Source organism: Thermobia domestica, chromosome 2 (genome assembly GCF_964235325.1).
Source record: "Thermobia domestica chromosome 2, izTheDome1.hap1.1, whole genome shotgun sequence".
Taxonomy (NCBI): domain Eukaryota; kingdom Metazoa; phylum Arthropoda; class Insecta; order Zygentoma; family Lepismatidae; genus Thermobia; species Thermobia domestica.
The window spans coordinates 253,466,082-253,487,165 of record NC_137455.1 but is presented as its reverse complement, the minus strand read 5'-3'; the positions used below and the strand labels follow the sequence as shown (position 1 = coordinate 253,487,165).

Here is a 21,084-nt window from a genome sequence, read left to right as displayed (position 1 = left end):
TGAATACAACGTTCCTATATTAGACTAAAAATAACTTGATATCGTTGTTCATACTAGTCCATGGTAGCTACATTTATATCATTATTTGCTAAATAAGTTCAAGACACAATTACTCAGTTACTATGACGCTCACACATCTAACAATCATATGGAATGTTAAACTATTCGTGAATTTTCTCGTTCCTCTTCAGTTCCTTCTTCAGGAATTGTTCTTTATAATCTATCTGTACTAAACATTGCCTATTTTAGTCGACAGGACTTAAGCATTGGCTGTTAAACTAAATATTTATTTTAATAAATAAATGTTACATACATTTGGAAAACACAATTAATGTTCCTTTGATTTAAAGACACCTTGATTGTTTATATATATATATATATATATATATATATATATATATATATATATATATATATATATATATATATATATATATATAAAAGAGAACGCACAAATCCTTTGTGAACTCATCACGCTAATACGGCTGAACCAATTTCTTTCATTTTTGGGGGGTTATTAGGATTTGGACCCTAGATGGTTTTTATCATATCACTTTAATTTTTAATTACCAGTGTCTTGAGATAATTGACCATTCAAGTGTCCATACGTACAAATCCTTTGTTATTAGTTCATCATAGGTAAAAATAAACGTATTTATATGCAACCCGCATGACCATGTGACTCGGCGGGTTAACATAAATGACAGGCGATATAATGTTAACATTTACTGGAATCTACTATGGTTTTTATCATATCACTTGAAAGCGAAAAAGTAAAAATTATCTAATTAACAAGGTTTATTGCGTTCCGGGGTGACCGCAGCGAAGCGGGGTGAACGCTGCTAGTATATATATATATATATAATCCTTAACTATAGATTGTTAAGTGCAAATAAAAATATAAATGAAACATAAGATGTCATCATCATCATAGGCATTCTGCTATTAATGGTAGATCACTTGCCCCAAACTGAGGAACTTCCATGCAGAATGGCTCCCAGTTAACCTCCTTGTTTTCGTGTTGGAATTTTCTGTCTTAATTCTGTCCATCAACTCTAGCCTCTTCCGTCCATTTTCCCTTTTCCTAGTACCGTATTTTCTAGCACGTCTCCTTCTATTTCTACTTTTGATATCGACTGTTCCGTTTCGATGCGTAAGATGTAGGGTCATTAAAATACAGTCACTGACAAAAAAGTCAAGCACTTTGAAGGAATGGTCTGATGTCGACGTAATTTCGTACAGGTGCATACTGTCGACGGGTATGCAACGGCCACCAAAGTGCATTGGTGTTGTCTCCACATGTAGGAGGTTGCACCACCTCGAGGTTGAATGGATATATTGATTCGGTTGGGAAGAGTATCATATAACTGTTGCATCTTCTCCTGAGACAACTTGAACCACAATTGCTTTACCTGGCACTCGGTATTCTAAATTTTGGCGCTGGAACGTAGTTGCCGTTCGAGTTGTTCTCACACACATTCTATCGGAAATAGAACAGCTCTGGCCTTGCTGGTCAATGGAGCACCTTATCATAATGCAAGAAGTTCATAGAAACAATGCTGTGTGTAGACGATTGTTGCCCTGTTGAAAAATTATACCACGATACTGCCTCATGAGACGTACTACATGAGGACGAAGGATATTCGTAACGTACAGCTGGGCCATCAGAATTTCCTTATCACTACCAGAGATGATGTGAAGTCATACCCAATGGCTCCTCACATCATAACACTAGAGATAATACTGATGTGTTTCTCCAAAATTTTGGCAGAATGTGCCCTCTCCCCTTGGCGCAGCCATATTTCAGACTGCGGTCATCCGAGGTAGTGCTGAACCGAGATTCATAGCCGAAAATGATGTGATGCCTCTCGCCGATAGTCCATGTTTCCCAGGTACGAGACCACTTTAAACACAGTGTTAAAGGCAGCCTACATACGGGACCGTGATTCAGTCGCCCGAAAGTTACTAGCCTCCGACCAATGGTACGGAATGACACAAGTTGTTGTAGAGAGTCCATTACTTCCCTCCAGATGGTAGGCTTAGATGGGAAGGGATTACGAGGTACTTGACGTGCAATACGGCGATCTTCGCTTGGTGTAGTTAGACTTGGTAGACTAGAAACTTGACGATATGTGTGGTTTCCCTCACGTTCCCATTCAGGTCGTTTCCGTCACCAGGTCACTGTCACATCCAAGTCCCCCACCTGGGCACAGCGCACGTCCCTTATATATCCCATCAACTCTGATGAAACAGTAACATGCACTCTGGTAATGCCCTCTGGTATCCGTTGTAGCTACTCACAGAACACTGCAACTCTCATCATTTACATACCTGGTAATGGTAGGTACGTGTACGATATTACATTTATATAAAACCATTCTTAACTTTTTGTTCGCGGTGAAAGTATATGATCAATTACGAGTTCATTAGAGATAATACAAAAGTGTTTTATCTAAGGCCATGCCTGTTTATTACTTTTAAAATGTTTATAGTTAGTGCAGGTATTGTAGTAAACATTCGACGACAAAAATAAATATCATTATTCCATTATTCGGTACTACATAAATTAATCTGTAGATACAGTTTTTTAATGTGATCGTACTTGGAATTAATCAAAATATGACCCTAAACTCTCACAAATGTGCAATATTTGAAGTAAACTTACAAGCGAAGATATGAAGGCTTTAATACGAGAAACTGAATATGATTTTAAAATAAAAAGACTTTATTATATTCCTAAAACTTACTTTTAAATATATTAATTTTTAATCCCCTTTGTTTCCTAAACAAATGCTTCTAAAAGCAGAATTTTATAAGTGAATTGCTTAAAATATCTTTTAGATTATTTCCATGCACTGTACAAAATTTGATTTAAAAGAATTGCATACTTTCTTTGATCCACCATTTAAAAGTGGAATGAAGTAATTTCCTGCACTTTTTGTTTTCAAAACCTGCTTAAATATATGTGTATACTTGTATTTGAAAGTTATATTTGATATTAAGAAACATATTATATAATGGGGTGGAGCATTTGTCTTGAAGCGCCCTAACTTTTAAACTTTTTTAAACTTGGGCAGAGTTTGCAACACTACTCAAAAGCTCAAAATTATGTAATTGCGAGATCTTGTAGTTATTAGAAACGAAAATTGTTGATGTGATATTACAGAAGCAAAGGAAGCAGTTTAGCAAAGTCTGCATATGTTTTTCGTATCTTCTGAATGATTTGAGATATAATATTGTTCTAAATGGCATCATGATCTTTAGACCTTTCTAAAACCATCAATGTTATTGGACATGATACTTATTTAAGAATTTTTTCCAAACAAAGATTCTCGAAAAAGAAAAGTTAAATTTTATAATCCTTGTAACTTTGTTCCTGTTCGTCCAAAATGTCATATCACGACAAAATATACAACACTAATGAACTTTAGATGTGAAATACGTATATCGCCCATCCCACTTCCATTATTATACTGTTGTAGACTCAGAAATTTGTTTGCGCACAGATGTTTGACGTACTGTAGCATTACTAGTTTGAAGCACTGAATCATAAATGTAGTATTGCATCTTCGTTTCACACGTAGATTTGAAATTTGTGAGAACCTGATGTAGTGCCAGTTTAAAAGGTAAAATTATAAGTATGTTGGGTTGGCAGCCCTATTACTGTGCTAGTATTGTGGAATATGTCAAACAAATTTCCCTTGTTGGTATTGGCAATGGACAAAATTTCAACAATTTTTATATACTAATTTAAAAGTTATGAGGGAGGATTCAAGATAAATAGTTCACCTAATGTATGTACTGCGTGCTAATGAATTATATCGGTAAACTTTAAGAGGCCATTCCTTAGTTAAAACTAGTTAATGTGGGTATCAGGGAGAAGTGCATAGTTTCGGAGCTAGGACCTTCCAAAAGATGAATAGTACATTGTAGTACGCGTTATTCCGAATACAATAAGTCGCGGAGCTGGTGGCCACTTACACTTCGGACTTCCAGCGACGCATTCCGCATTCACTGTTGCTTACCTTCTGCCTAATTTGGACCCTCATTTAAGTCCGAGTATATTTAGAACAGCAACTCGTCTCGAAATTATTTCTTGTGGGTAGGCAAGCACCCAGAAATTTTTGTTGGGAGAGGTTTAAATTTGGGGGGTCCACCATATTTTAAGTAGTATTAAATCGGTATTAATCTGCACCCGAAGAGACGATAAGTAAATATTTAAGTACTGTCACCTGTATTCTCAGAAAAAAACATAGACTAGATTATTTTTATATGGAAAGAAAGAGAGCAGATAAACTGTAAAACATAATCTTTGGGTTACATCGATCATTTCTCTGCTTATCAAGTACAAATGTTTGTCGAGTAAGGAAGTGTTTTTGCGGGCTGGAAGTCCGAACCCGATGGACCTCCGCGTGAATGATCCCCTGCCTTTTGGGAAATCCTTTGTGCATATTGTTGAAATATTTATTTTTGAATGGCGTATGTGTGATTTCCATCACGCCGACCCCGCTACTCCACGGTTCCGTGCGTTGCAATTTACTTTTTCTACGGTTTTGGATATCTCGAGCTCTGAAACTATGCACATTTTCTCACAGATTATTATGAACTTTACTTCTTTTATATATGTAAGAAGAAAAGTTATTAAGTATCTGTGAGGAAAATTGCTTATGTATGTATGTGTATGTGTGTTTGAAAAAAAAAACACTTCGCCATAAGGGCATAGCAATGTTAATCTTAAATCTAGTTCAACATTGATCAAGCATTGATAAAACACATGAAGAATTATGACGGATTAGTTCATACAGAGTAAAAGAAAATAACTGAGTTCTAATTATGTGAACCTTCATCATGCTTACTAGTTAAGGATCACGGAAACAAAAGCAGTTTCTCCAATTTTTTCAATTTGATATATAGTTAAGTAATCTTTGAATACCACAAGTCTTACTGAATTTACAAATCTTAGAAATTATTTTAGGGGTTCGCCCTAAATTTCCAGCAGGCTTTAATTGATTTCAGTAATGCCTGCTAAGAGAATAGTGTGATATTGTTATTTTAGTATAGTTGTAAGCTTAAAAGCTAGGCTTAGGTTCATTATCACGCTTAAACTTTTGAAGTAGACTAATAGCGTAAAATATATTGCAAAGTACCTAGAAAATTCAGATCTTTTTTTCATTTAATTGCATTATCTTATAATTTTCTCAATATGTGATGAATGTACAGATTTCGAATGACAAAAAAGCCTTGACTTGTGGGTTAGTTGCTTGAGCCAAACATACCCCATTTCTTTATCCATTTTATGCAACGACGGTCGTGAATATGGAGTAAGAATAGTCTTTTATTTCACAATGTCGACAGTGTTGTATACTTAAGCAAATGTAGATTCATGTTTGAGGAAAGTTCTTTTTAGCTGTGACTTGAAGGGAGGGACATAATCGAAACTCACGTTAGTTGGAAATCACATCAATATTCAAGGAGATAGAGCATTACATAGTTTCAAATATATTCTATTGACATTGTCTGTTTTCAAGTGAAGCCTCGATTCCTTTTAGTTTGCTCTCAATAAGTGTTTTCAATGATGTAGTTATTCCTATTACAAGACGTAATCACATATAATTCTTGTAATTTGCTAGTTTTTAATGTAACGAGTGATTTTTGAGAGTCCTCAACAGCTGGTGATTCGTACTTTAGAGCTTGTCGGAATTATTTGACGTACACTCTGATACAATAACCTGTTTTTATGTAGTTAAAATGTACCTAGAACATAGTTGGATCACCATGTGTCAAGATTTATTCCTACTTATTCATATAAAAATAACATTATAATAAATTTGGACTAGAAAAGAAAAGTAAATGAAATTATTCACGTCTCGATTATGCCGTCTGGGCTAAAGGAGATGGATAATTAATGAAAACGAATGAGTATGATATAATTGAAGGAACGAGAGTGTGTGAAGAGACGGAAGAACCTCGAAAAACCTCAGGGATATGATGTTGTCCATCACAAATTCACGTGGCCAGGGATCGAACCAGAAGCCTCTCGCACGAGAGATGGGCGCTGTACCACTAAGCCACGGTACCTCTGAAAAGAAAAGAAATATTGATTCAAATTACTGATTTCGTAACTCAAGGATGTTAGGTTCAGTAATTTGTATGGGGTAGGATTATACTTAACTATTTCAGCAGAGTAGTAGGGTTTATAGTTCTGTGAGATATATATTAAATAGTAATTTCAATTTTGAAATAAGGAACGAGATACTCATTGATAGTACATTTACACGCACGGCGTTTACATCTGTATTATACAACAACAAGTTCGAGAAAGGAATTTAACTTCCAAGGCATAACAATACTCTGATGTACCAAAAAAAAAAAAAAAATCAAAATCACGGTTTCATGCAAATATTTTTGTTGTTACGGATGAGTAATACAGATGATAAAACATTGTATCATTTAACGTAAAGAGCAGTGTAAGGAGTCTCTTCATGTATCGTGGTTTTGAGTTTTGTGCGAGAAATAATTCCATTCACATTGCGAATACATGTTTTCGGATCTTAGGTTCATGTTTCGTATACCCTTGGTAATGAATAGAGATGAACGATTACAATCAGGTGCCTAAAATCAAGATCATACCTTGAGCAGAAGATTAATATTATGTATTCTATCATGTATATATTGGCTTCAGATATAGCTTTTGAAAACAGATGCAACAGCAATGAAGTGGAGTAAGAACAGTCTTTTATTTCACAATGTCGAAAGTATTGTGCTATTGTGTACTTAAGCAAGCATAGGACGATTACTAAGAGATGTTAATAGAAAGCATATCACAATTGCTTCTAATATACTAGTATGCACTATACTAGTTGACATAATGATTATTACAGCTAGCATCTCTTTGAAGGCAGGAATAGTGTCCTCAGGGGGGAGGAGACGAGGAAAGGTCACAGAACTGGTACAAAGCACTGAAGTACGTAAAGAGATGAAATGAGAAAGGCAACGAAAGTGAGGGGGGCCAAGAGGGAACACAACCCTAGGATCGTGGCATGAAACTGCATGCTGCAGAAACCCAGTAGTTTTAGGGTGTGGCTTGGTTGAGAGAAGAGCCACGTGTTTTAGCTGATAGTGGGGCGATTTTATGTATATGTGTGTGTAATCATGTGCGAATGTGCTTTAGTGAGAGTTTGTGTCTCTTAGCCAACAGATCATGTCCAGTTTTGCAGTTTATTGTTGGATGGATAAACGTCTAAATGTGCTACATTATTTAAAACAGAAAATCAAGTTTTTTAAAGAAACTAAAAAATTCAAATATATATATATATATATGACTTGATTATTGCTAACGTTAAGAAAAAGAACAAAAGAGTCATTGACAATATCACACATGCGCGATGACTATTTCTTTCTTCATGTCTGTCTATTTCTTCCTCTTTCACACACATATACATATATACATTGTCGATCTGTACGATAGTGTATGTGTGAATGTGTGTATGTTGGAATACTTGAATGTGTGTGTTTCCTGACTGCCTGCAATGCCTCATCCTATATGGAATCGTCTGGTACTGGGAGCCAGGGTGTATTGATTCTTTGTGCCCCCCTTTCTTCCCGAATCCCGTCTCGGCCCTGTGCACCCCGTTTCTTCTCCTTCTCTCTGCCTGTCTCTTTTTCGCTTTGTGTTTGTGGAATTTGTCTATGTGTAAGTGAGGCTGAGAGAGAGAAAGAGAACGGACGTGTGTTCGTTGCCTCTCATCATCCTAAACCCCAAGCAGCCACTGTTCTGTTCGGGTCCAGAATCGTCCGCAACCGTACCAATATGGCGTCTGCAGAGCTTTTCCTACAGTGTTGCAAACTTAAATAATATACAAAATACCTTTAATTTTGTTATCATATTAATCACATAAATTAAAAACAAGAAAGTAACTTTCATTTCTGGATTTCATCTTCTATGATTATTATGTTATGATAATCTGATTAGTATTTGTCCAGTCTCTCGTCTGTTACATAAATTGAAGTAAAACCACCCGAATTCGCGTTGTAACTAGAATTCACTGCACAATGATGAATAACTACGTTAAAGGGGAACTGTAACATATGCTTTGTTTGAATATACTTATTAAAAATATATGAATTCTATTCTTGTTGCAGGGACTGTAATAATAAATATTGTGCTAAAAATTTAATTTATAGTAACTTTGAATTCGCTTTCTATTAAACAGGACGTTATTACGAGGTTATATAACTATTCCAGAAAAAAGATCTAGAATATATTCCGCCATATTGATTCACGTCTTTGCAAAAGAAGCAAACATTGAAATTTATCTTGCATTTACAAACAAAAACCATAAGTGGTGTGCTGACGAAAGAAGAAGAAACTCTAGTAATATATTTGTTTATATATAATTCCAGTATGAAATAACTACTTTAGAGTAGGCGTAATTTATTAGTTAATTACACCATACAGTTTGAAATATAATGCTTTTAAAACAGCATAAGCGTAACGTTCACCAGTACAACAGAATATATTTTTTAGCTAACGATTACAAATTCATTGCAGTTAAAAAGCATTATAGAGTTAAAAACTAAACCCCGTTGAAATCTTAACAGAAGACAAGTGATGATACTACTGTCACATCATACAAGAGAAGTACAATGTTATCTCAGGCTATAGTTGGATAATGTGGCGTACATTAAAATTAATTTTATGCACCTACCAAAAATCAAACTTTGATCTGTTTAGTGCACGTGCACTATAAGTATATACAAAAAACAGCAATAACCATAATCTGAATTCTGAATAATGATAATGGAGTAAGTTGAGAATTTCATTAACGCTTTAGGTTGAGGTTATATTTACACGATTCATTCTAGTTTCTCCAGTTCTAGTTGTAAGATTTTGTCAGTAAAATTACAAGAAATAACTGACAAAATACTTTCACTAAATTCCTGTTAAATTAGAGAGATGTGGTACAATTAAAATTCCAATGAAGTCCAGTGTTTAGCACATATGCTCTCTACGCTTCTTCTTCTGGTTTGATTCTATTGACATATGGCCTGAATCTCAACTATAGGTTCATATCTCACATAACCCTGTGAGGAAAATGTATCCTATATCCGATTTAAGAGTAACGATTGGAATATTTATTAGTAAAGGCGGTATTATAGGAAGGATTATTGTTTGATCCTTTTCGTCTGACTGATTCTTGTCTAAAATTATCTGCAAAATGATATAGTTTTTAACATCCTACATTTCTGCTGTAAGGGTAGAAGAGACAAACCACTACAAGTGAATTATGATGGAAAAATTTCCCGATTTAAAAGACAGGAAAAACGGAAATAGTATTACAAAATTACGGATATGATAATGTTTACAACAAATTAATATGACTTATGTTAGAGCAAGAAAATCTATCTCACTAAAAGTAGATGCTCTACCAAAGAGTGTATCTCCTAAAAATATGTTTCATTGTGTTCATATATCTAGAGAACAAAGTGCTCTAAATAATAAAAAAAAAATGCTTTAAATTACAAAGTGCTTTAAATAAATTTTGCCCCTCTGTTGCAAATTAAACGATTTGTGTTCATACTTTGAATTCTGCATAATTTAACAAGGAATAATTCAAACTTCTGACCAGAGTATACACACTTATTTATTAAAACTAAAATACAGTGTAACGGTTTTGACAACTTAAAGTTATCTTCATCTGACACTAACTAAAAGAGAAATCTTCAGAGCATAGAAAGTTACCTCTTTCAGTTAGTGTCTGATGAAGATAACTTTAAGTTGTCGAAACCGTTACACTGTATTTTAGTTTTAGTAAATAAGTACATACTCCTTTCAGAAGTGTTAATTATTCCTTTAGTGAGTTCCAGATTCGTGATGGATAGAGTTAAATTTAACAAGATGGTTTTTATCACCTTTAATTACACTTACTGTGGAAACATTAGAAGCTAACGCAGTATTATAAAATAAATTAATACTAATAAAGTATATTGTGTATGAATCTCTTTCTTTTAGTGTATTGCATTTGTACAGTGCTAGTCGTTCTCTTTTCTGGCACTTTTGATTTTCTAAAGAATTTCCAAAGATAATAAACATTCTAAACAAAGTAACATAATTATACAAAATCGCTGGTGTTCCTCAAATACTGTAATATATACGTGACAGAAAGTGAAGGTAGGCGTTCTGAAGTGGATCGCTTACCTCTGGTGTGAAGAGTCCCTAGTTCGATCCCAGTCAATATATTATGGGGTAGGCTAATATAGAATTGAAGATTAGCATCTCTTTTAGTAGCAAGGCTATATGAGACATGGACCTATAGCTTAACGTGAGATACAAATACATTAACGCCTACCAGGAATCGAACCAGGATCTCCAGCGACAAAGGCGTATACGTTATTTTGCCAGTCTGTATGAGTTTGTGGTAGAGAACATTGGAGAGTGTGGATTTTCTTGCAGTTCTTCCGTTTCTTCCCACACTTTCATTCCATCAATTTTTTTCATAATAATTGACTTTTCTCAATCACCAGTCTTCTTTAGCCTAAAGGGCATAAGGTGGGAAGCTAAATAAAAGTTTTAATGTCATTTTCAATACTTAAAGATCTTAATTCTGAAACTGACTTTCTCTTAAGAATTTAATTCAATTCTAACAATTAGTCTTCTATGAAAAATCTAGTACTTGATACCATAGGAAGTCAGTGTACCAGTGGCGGATCTAGGCCAGGACCGGGGACCTAGGCCCCACAGTTTTTTTAAGATACAAAATAATTTAAGCTATTATTTATATATTTTTGAAAGTTTATATTTACCTTTCGCAGTATGGGCACTGGCTGGCCCCCCAGTTTTTACCTTCTAGATTCGTCACTGCAGTATACTTTCCATCAGAAGAATATAAATATCGAGGTCTATCGAATACATATGCAATCAAAAATAATTATACCATTCGTATATACATAGTATATTTCTAATTCTTATTCATACTTCCCTCTAATTGCTTAAACTTACTTTTCCTCATATTTACTTAGGCCACGGAGCAATGGAACTTACAACCCTTTCCTGGTCTACTGACTTAGTAACCCCACTTACCTACTTATGGTAAGTGAGCTAGGATCTATTTTCGCGCAGAATATTCAGATAAAACTGCATTATTAAATTTGATTCAGAATTACATTTACTGCTAACGAAAAGAAGTTTGGAACACAAGAAATACTTACAGTACGATATATATTTCTTTACAATGTAATAATCATTGTCAAAGTAAAATTTGTCCAGAGTATGAACTTATTTTATAGTATGCATAAGTATACCAATTAAGATGTACATATCAGTTACATCTTTTATATACAGCCTGAATTAGTAAGCCATCTACCTAGGTATCTATCAACTAGTCCCGGGTTCGATTCCCGGTGGGGGGCACTCGGTATAAAAAGTGTAATACGCTTTTTCAGGCCATCCACCCTGAATGAGGTTTTCATGGGTTTTCCTCATTCCCACCAGGCAAATGCCGGGGTGGTACCTAACTTATAGGTCCCAGACCGTTTCCTTCCTTATCCTTTTCCGGATAGTGTGCGCGCCTAGGGACGTTATTCCTCACACGTGACGGGTTAAATGATCTTAGATGCAGAAAGTCCAGAAATGTAAATCATAATCCTAATCTATCAACTGATGACATGGGTCAGGACTCCTATCCCCATATAAGCTTGGTAAAGTCCTCCAATTTTACTCATCCACTAATTTACCACACTGGTATCCAAATTTACAACTACCCTTCAAATGCACCTTTCTCTTCCCCATACTTATCCTTCTCTAGTTTGATTGTACCATTATCAATGAAAAATTATGTCCGACCAAATAACTTCATGAGTGTAACCTGCGCCCTATAGACACCTCTGGAGTGGGTTCAAGCCCGGATGGAATTGGACTTTTTTGTTGTAGCCTTGTTCCAATGGGACTCAAGTGTTCCAGTGAAATTTTGTGAAACAGAAAATTTGGTAAACGTATGGTACTAAGGTTGCAGGAGCATGGTGCTCACTACATACATACGTGGGGTTCATTGGCTATCCCGAATTAGATCATTCCGTTATCTTTACCCTTTACATCTTTATCTAATAGCATGCATACGAAATCTCATATTACCGTGTTGTCAATTGTTAATATGTATGGTTATATGTGAGGCATTTCAGGTATATTTGAATCATATATTAAATATTATATTGCTTGTATAATACAAGAACGCTTATATCATCTTCTTAATTAAAAATCTTTCAAGTAAATACAATACTATAGTGCTTTGCTTGTATGATGTGTTCTTAAGTATATGTAATAGCATTCGAATTTATTATTTACTGGATCACCAGCCACCACTGATCATATATTATTATTAAGTAAAAGTCGAGTATTTTGTTTACGGCATATCTACTCTACTAATTGAAATATAATTTGGTAGAATGAAAAATGCTAATTTTAGAAGTTAATGACTTTTCTTTTACCGTTAAATATGCTTTTACATCTGCATTTAAAGAAAGTTACATTCAATAACTAAGTTTTCTTCAGGTCTTATTACGTTTCAATGTAAAGATGAATGATAAGATGGTTGAATTAGTTTAGTGCTTCTTTCAGCACCGAAGCTATATGAGACATGAACCTACAGCTGAATATGGGATCCAAATCACATGAGCTTCTACCAGGAATTATACACGAATCCCCCACTCCGAAGACGGGTATTAATTAGATTAGACAACAGGTATAATTTTTTGTTCGTACCACGGAATAATTTAACACATTTTAAAGAGAACCTTCGATCATATTAGAATTCTATTCGAGGATGGCAAAATATGGTATGTATATTTGCACAGTGTGAAAATGTCAATTTCATGAAATAAATTTAAAATATTTTAAGTTCACTAGTGAGCACAAAACATACAGCTAAATAGGGATTTTTAAATTAAGCTATTATCAATTTTTTCTAGCATATAAATTTCAGTGTGTCAAACTCCCGGAGCGAAAACCAGAAAATGTCCAAAAAGTGGCAAGTTTTGTCATCCTTGTATTGATTTTATTCATAAGGTTGAAATTCACTTACCTGTACAACTGTACTACATATCATGTTTTGTCATCATCGTATAGAAATATAATACTTAGGCTATATAGTTAGCGTAAATGCTTTCGGCGTGAAAGATCCGGGTTCGACTGCTAGAAGGAGCTGGTATGATTCGGATCTCAGATTAAGTTGTAGGTTCTCCTCTGGTACAGCCACGGAGTTTAACGGGGCACTAAAATTCAAATCAACCAACCAAACAAATACAGTATCTGATTGTCTATGGAAGTACTTACTTCATTTTGAGCATTCCAGAATATCATACTATTATTTACATAAAACAAATCTTGTTTAATATTTTTGCTGTAAAGAATTTATTTGTGCATGCTTTATATATGGCATCTTTCATATTCATATCATTGTGTACCGTGAAAAGTAATAAAATCTAGTGTAACGAAAATACGATGGCATATTTTGAACTCAGTTCCTTCGTGGCTAAGCGTTTAGAATACGCACTTTTAGCATGGAATATTTGTGCGGATTTCACGCTAATCAGTAGGTCCATGTCTCATATAGCCTCGCTGCTGAAAGGGACGTTAAACTCAAAATCAACTCAACTCATATTTTGATCTAATATAGGAACTCGTAAGTTAGCTACACACATTAAGTATATTCGAAAACTTTTAGATAGAGTCAATACATGTTTTTACATTAAAAAAAAAAGCTACAACTAGATGATCTTCATTAAATTTATTTTGTCGCTGGAGGCAAAGTTACTCAGTGGTAGAGCCCTCACATTGATGTGAGGAGTCCCTAGTTCTATCCCAAACCTTTTGAAATGAAATGAAATGAAATCTTTGAGTTTTACGTCCCACGGTTATGCCGGTTAGGCTAAAGGAGACGGTGATGATGAGAGATGAGGGAAATGGTGGAATGAATAAAGTGGGAGGAAACGGGAGAACCCCGAGAAAACCCACGAGCACGGTGTTTGTCCACCACAAAGTTCACTTGGCGGGGGTTGGGATCGAACCCGGGACCCCAAGCACCAGAGGTGAACGCTCTACCACTGAGCCACCGCGCCCCCCTCCCAAACCTTTTGAGTTTGTAGTGGATAAACATTGTGTTTGTGGGTTTTCTCGAAGTTTTCTCGTTTGCTCTCACATCCTCATACCACTAGTTCTTTTATAATCACTCACTTCAATAAATTATTTGTCTCTTTTAACCTACAGGACATTTGCATCGGACATGAAACTAGAAATTTTATTTTATTTTTTGTTTTGCTACTGTTTTTTTTTTCATAATTTCACTTCCAGTGCTTTTTTTATTATAATAAATAATATGCTTCTTAGGTATTTGCATTGAGAAACTTTTAAAAGTAATCAATTAATACAATTGAAAATGTGAAAATGACACATATCCTGTATTGGATAATTTATCTTTTTCGTAAGTATGAGAAATCCCCGCACTTGTGTAAAACGATTATCGATCCGAGCTGATTAATAAGTCCAATAATAAGTTCCAGTACTTTTGCTATTTGTATGGTTAAAGTTAAATTATGTCTTTTCCTCGTAAACTACTTTTTTCCATTGTTGTGATCGGAAAATTCTAATTGTAAAGATTGAAATAATCTTAGCTGGTGATATTGGATTCTAGTAACAAGAAAAACATATGTTAATGTAACTGTAATGAAGCGGGAGAAAGAGAGAGAGAGTGAGCTTGATGGGCAATCAAATAAAATAACTTGTTACATTGATTTTAACTGATAGTTTTATACTTTTGATACATAATGAAAGATGAGTTAGTTACTGCTATTAAAAATTAATTGTAATAAGTTAACTATTACTTAGATTATTACAATGTTTTGTCGTGTTTGTAGTGTTCTATAATACAATGTGTGACTAACATATTTTCTCTCTTTTTTCTTTGCTTGCTGCCCATATGGCGATTACATGGACGTGCTGCATCCCACTGTCTCCGTTCCATCTGAAGATAAAATCGGTCTTCCTCACGTGGTTACCATGGGTTCTAAGGATGACTCGTCCAGGAGACAAGGAATCGAGGAAGAGCATTCAAATGCGAGAGCTAGAATTGAAGGAGAGATCATCGAAAAGCCTTTTAGCGAATGTGCTGGATATTGACGATGATTTTCGACATGGAACATTACAGTCATCGAGCACTACGGGTTTTATCCGTGTGTCTGGTGGAGGACACGAAGAATCACCAATAGTGCATAATTGCCTTGGACCCCATCGAGAACTGTCACTAATCCTTAAGGAATTACGTGTGATTACGGACAAGTTAAGAAAAGAAGACGAGGCAGAGGAGGTTACAAATGATTGGAAGTTTGCTGCCATGGTTGTTGATAGACTGTGCCTCATCATATTTACCTTGTTTACGATTATAGCAACTATTGCGGTACTACTTTCTGCCCCACATATAATAGTGACATAATGTCTAATGAAGACTGTGACATGTGTTAAAAATAAAGTTTTTAGATATCAAACTATGTTACCAATAAATGCACATAGGCAATCGTATGGAAGTGTGCATCAAGAAGCGGAAGAGTACGACCGGGAATTTCAAATATTAGTCTGTGTGTGGATTAGAGTATTAAAGCCGAAGATGAGTGAAAGTTGACGTCAAAACATCATCATCAACAACAATAACGGAATAAATAATTTGCTGTTATGTGATAGCTTTTTAAACAGGAAACAAAAAACAAGCCATGAATTTCAACCCCTTTTTACCCTTAAATGTCTTATAACTGGTAAAATGGTAGGTTGGTTGATTGGGCTGCTTGTTCAAGGTTGATTGTTTGATTGGTTATATGAATGATTGGTTATAATTGTTATTTTACACTTTATCAACGGGTTTAATCAACTATTTCCTCATAGTTTTAATATAATAAATATTATATTAACTTGTGCCGACTGACTTTGCAGAACGAGATATAAAGAAAAATGCCATTTAGACAGGCATTCTTAGTTTGTTCTTAGAAAGAACATAATGAGTTACTAACAACGTGCCAATGAAATTTTAAAAATAATAATAATAATAAAAACTGAAAAACAACTTAGAAACAAAGTATTAATATATAGGAAACTATATAATAATAATAATGATATAATATTAATAATGTTTTAGGCGTGATAACATTTTAAGAAAAATATTCTTCTGTACAGAAAACAAAGAGAGAATGTAGTTATTTAGTGATTTGTTATAATATTTCCATGAAATGGATATATATATATATAAAAAACAAAATGGGAAAATATGATGTTTTCTGGGGGGAATTGGGACGTTGGGCTTGACGATTTGTAGAAGTGATGAAGTTATAGGAAAATAGTGATGTGAAGACCATTAGTGAGTGAGTGGTGTTTCCAGCAAGAATAAAAAAATACAATTAAAAATATGAACTTTCAATTGTTGCAATGACGAATGTGTATGCTTTGAAAAAAAAACTTCTTTAACAATTTTCTCTTGCTCACTTGTGAATGAGAATATATTTGTTATGGAGTGGACAGACTCACTATATCTGTGCATCATACTCTTCACCTGGGCTGACATTTCAATGAAATTTTCTTAAACTACAAGAAAATTCTTTTAAAAATATGTTTTTATTACAATTATACAAATATATGTGTATATATACACACACACAACTACAAACAACATAGTACGTAGGGCCTTTCTTTTTAACGTGGTATACTGTGTATTAATGCATCATTTTTAAAAAATTGCGATGCATACATCATATGCCCCAAACCTACAGCAGTATTGAAAGTTGTATATATACATATATCGTACACTTATATATATACATACCTTAAAACATAGTAAACTTGTTTTACAGATTATAAAGAAACACCTGTTGATCTACTCACATGAACGAAATATAAGACAAATCGTTATTGTCTGTTTGTTAATATAATTACAAATTCGTATGTTATCAAAAATATTTTAATGAAAACGAAAATTAATATTGTGTTGACGCACAGTGCATTCTTCTAATATAAACTCTATATTATACGTGTTATGTATGAGATTTACTCTATATTTAAACAATTAACTAGAAATCATTTAGGGGGAAAGCAGGTTATGGAAATTATGTTATAAATAGAACTATTACAATCATATCCCTTTAAAAATTCTTTTTTTACTCTCTTAATACTATTACCGTTAACTCTAAATTCTGTTTTTAAAAATCTTCTGAGAGGATTTTTGAAGAAGAAACAGGTGATTAATAAACATATTGGTTTTCATTTAGATAAAAGAAAAAGCGGAACCGTCGTTTTAGTTTCTTCTCCTCAGACACCATCCATACCTACAATATACAATGATCTATTGAAAGTAAAACGGTACGTAGCAACGTTGACAACCGATTTTTATACTTACGAATAACTATGATTTATAAAGTAATGCAATTACTAATATTTACAGAGCGCTACAAAGGATTTTAGTTATATTTTATTCTGATTTTGATGATATGAACTTAAAATTTATGACAGTTAGAAATTGTACTAAGGAGGATATAATCCAATTGAGATTACTTAGGAAAATGAGAATTTTAACAATTCAATATTATTCAAATGAATTTCATAGAACTAAGTAATGGATTTATAGTTTAATACATCAATTTAATAGCAAAGATTGAACTAATACTGATAATTAATAATAATGATTATTACATTTACGACTGAAACCACAAAATTCATTAATTAATCTGAACTATTATTAAACAAATTAAATTTCTGGTTTGATAAGCAGAACAGCTTGTTTAACCATTATATTTATTTCTGTTACAAAATTCTGCTATTTAAGATGACTACACAGATTGTATTACTTAAAAATATAAGGAAAAAAACAATTTTTTGCTCTTTTCGGCTAACTATTATATTTTCAATTTATAATAAATTATTGTAAATGTTATTGCATAATTTTATTTAGCTAAAATTAGACTAGTAGACAAAATTATTAGTGGGATTTATCACTATATTCGGATATTCTTCACATATTCAGAAGATAATGTTTTGGTGCAACGTCAGGTATCCTATATATATTCTAAATAATTCAGAAGTGTCACTAAGAAGTTTCGCATTCTTTCTGAATGTAGAACTTTCTATTTCGAAACATTCAGACTTTTTGATTAAGATGAATTTATAATACCTTTAATACCAACACAATGAATTACTATTCAAAGTACTTGGGAGAGGAATCTAAACCGACACCGTGCAAAGGAGGTTGCTATGAAGATGATGAGACAGAATGCTATTGGAATTTCTCAACATACACACACACACACACACACACACACACACACATATATATATATATATATATATATATATATGTGTGTGTGTGTGTGTGTGGTGTGTGTATGTGTATGTATGTATGTTTGGTTAATGTCAAAGTGTTTGGAAAGAAATACCACAGGAAATAGCTAAACTTCAGCAGCACAGAGAAAAGTTATCATTTTAAAAGAAAATAAAAAGATTATGGTGGTATCCAAACCTGTCAAGAATGACAGAACAATATATATATATATACATATAACTATACCTATATACATATATACTTTTTAGTATAATTTAAAAAAAACATATAAAGTAGCAATAAAACATTGTAGTTTACGTACCGTTTTTTATTGTAAAAATTAAAAGGTCAAAGTATGATGTTAAGCAAGAAAATTTAGAAACCAGGGGGAAAACAATAGAGGAAAAGAACACCCTTCAGTAATTGAGTGTTCTTATTTACCCATAAAATATACATTTGTTAAAAACGGAGATTAAATAATATGTGTAAACAAAGAACAAGAAAGAAAAGACATAATAAGTGGCTAAATATAAATAAAGCCAAGGAGAATATTCTTCCCCCTATGCCTTCCTTTGCACGTGGTGATTCATATACAATACAATTATACAGCCTCTTAACAACAAGGCTCAATTTTTTCCACCGCCTGCATAGTGACAATCTCAAATATCTTCTTTGCATGAATATTATTACTGGTGCTGTAGCTGTTGCTGACAAAGTCAGCTCCTTTAAACAAATACTATTATTATTATTATTGTCACAGTGACTATTTAAACATTATTGTTATGTAGAATGTAATGAAGATTAAAAACTGAAAAAAAAGCAAAAATACAGAAGTTTTCACATTTGAATTTTGATTATTATTCTAAGTAAATTTAAATTAAGTTCCATACGAAAATTCGTTATCTCATATAAGTATTATTCCTTGTTTGTCAACAAATGCGAGAAAAAATAGCGTAAAAGTTTTAAGTTTCTTTTTCTAACAATATTTTAATATGTCATAACTTTACTCAAAGCTCAAGTAGTTTTATAAATTTATAACTGTCTAATTTATTTGTTTCTTTGTATCTATATTATTATTATTATTATTATTATTTAAAACTAAACCAAAAACTTTAAATTTCTATATTCTAGCTCAAATAAGTATCCTCTAGATTAACTCATCCTGTCTAGTCGACGGTAGTGTATATTAATAGATATAACTACAACTAATTTATATAGGAAAACAAATATTAATAATAATAATGTTAAAAATAATAATATAAAGATTATTAATAATATTATAATAAGGAGAAATGAGTCTTTCATATTCCATTTGCTCATAGTATCATCCCCAAACAAGCGTTTATAAGGGTAATAATACGAAAGGTTAAAAATAGGAAAATGAACTTGGTGATAATAGTGGTTACGTTGATAATGATGTTAAGGCGAGATACATTGTAATTAATGTTAATACAATTGTACACAAACTCACACACACAAATGCTGAAATTAAATCTATGAAATAAAATATAATATAAAGACAGACACACACATATATATATACTTAAAACAGAGAAACATTTTTTCGCCGAATAACTGTAGATTTTTTCTCTTAATAATACAAGCTTTTGTTTTTCAAATGATGATTGAAATTATGATGATGGGCGAGATCTTAATTTTAACCTCTTATTTGTTAAAATTATCGTGATTCAGCTTCATCTCTTTTCATAATACATTCTCTCTAGGTTTGGAATTTTTTGAAAAATATTGACTGACAAAATAATGTTAATACTTTTATTATTAGAACCAATTTCTTTAAAAATTTTCCACACTTTCATCTCAACGTTTCCTTACATACAACATCTTCTGAGAAAGAGCGTCTTCCATTGGTTATAAGTAAAGAAAAAACATAGAGTTGGCTTTGTGAACAGGCACGCCCACTGACGTTACGGGGCATCCACTTGTCAATACATTTGGATTTCGGCGCATGCGCTCTTTCTCCCTCTCTCGCATTCACCCGCGCCTCGCATAGAGCCTCCACCCGAAAATTGGTTCCAGGGTACCTTTCGCCAGAAGCCACCCACTACAAATCTAACCCTTTTCCTCCCATGATGTCTTTCCCTACCTTTTGTTCTTTCTTCCCTCTGTCTTGCTTTCCTTCTTTCTATCATGTCTATCTGACTTGACCTATATTCTACGAACTATAGGGATGAGACAATGCAGAGAATTAAGTATTATAGGTAGTATGTTTTGTAAATACTACAGTATTTCTAACACAAAATCAATATTATTGTCTTACATTGGTCATGCCCAAACTAACCATGGCAAACTTCAAAACATATTTATTGAAATATTGGAACTATAAATTCTTAAACTCATTAGGTGTGTATTTAAATTGATTAAGTCAGTAGGTACCTTACAAATATACACAGTATATTATTGTTGGAAACTCAAATTTTTCTCTAAACTTTCATCATCCATCATATTGATAATTTAAATCATCATTTTTTATTAATACATTTTAACTCATATACCATCTCTTTCTAAACTAGAACATTGTTACATAGATAGTAACAAAATTTTAATGAAATATGTATGAATTTTTTCTTGTATGTCTTTCATGAGTTTCGAAAATACGAAATATTTATTCTTTATATTGAACTCAATTTGTTTCCCTATCAGTCTATCTGTCTTTACTATATACATATATTACTTATGTGTGTGCGAATGTTTGATTTTTATAATACCTAAGGAACACATA

General features: G+C 33.1%; 1 protein-coding gene across 9 annotated transcripts in view; it reads left to right on the top strand.

Moving 5' to 3' along the window:
* LOC145678450 (neuronal acetylcholine receptor subunit alpha-7-like) overlaps positions 1-17,352 on the top strand; it is an 829,132-nt gene extending 811,780 nt beyond the window's left edge. For all 9 annotated transcript variants that reach the window (XM_081748591.1, XM_081748593.1, XM_081748587.1 and 6 more), the window contains one exon: positions 15,021-17,352. In XM_081748591.1, coding sequence (XP_081604717.1) covers positions 15,021-15,482 — 462 coding nt within the window. In that variant the 3' untranslated portion in view covers positions 15,483-17,352. The remainder of the gene's footprint in view (positions 1-15,020) is intronic.
* The last annotated feature ends 3,732 nt before the right edge of the window (positions 17,353-21,084 follow it).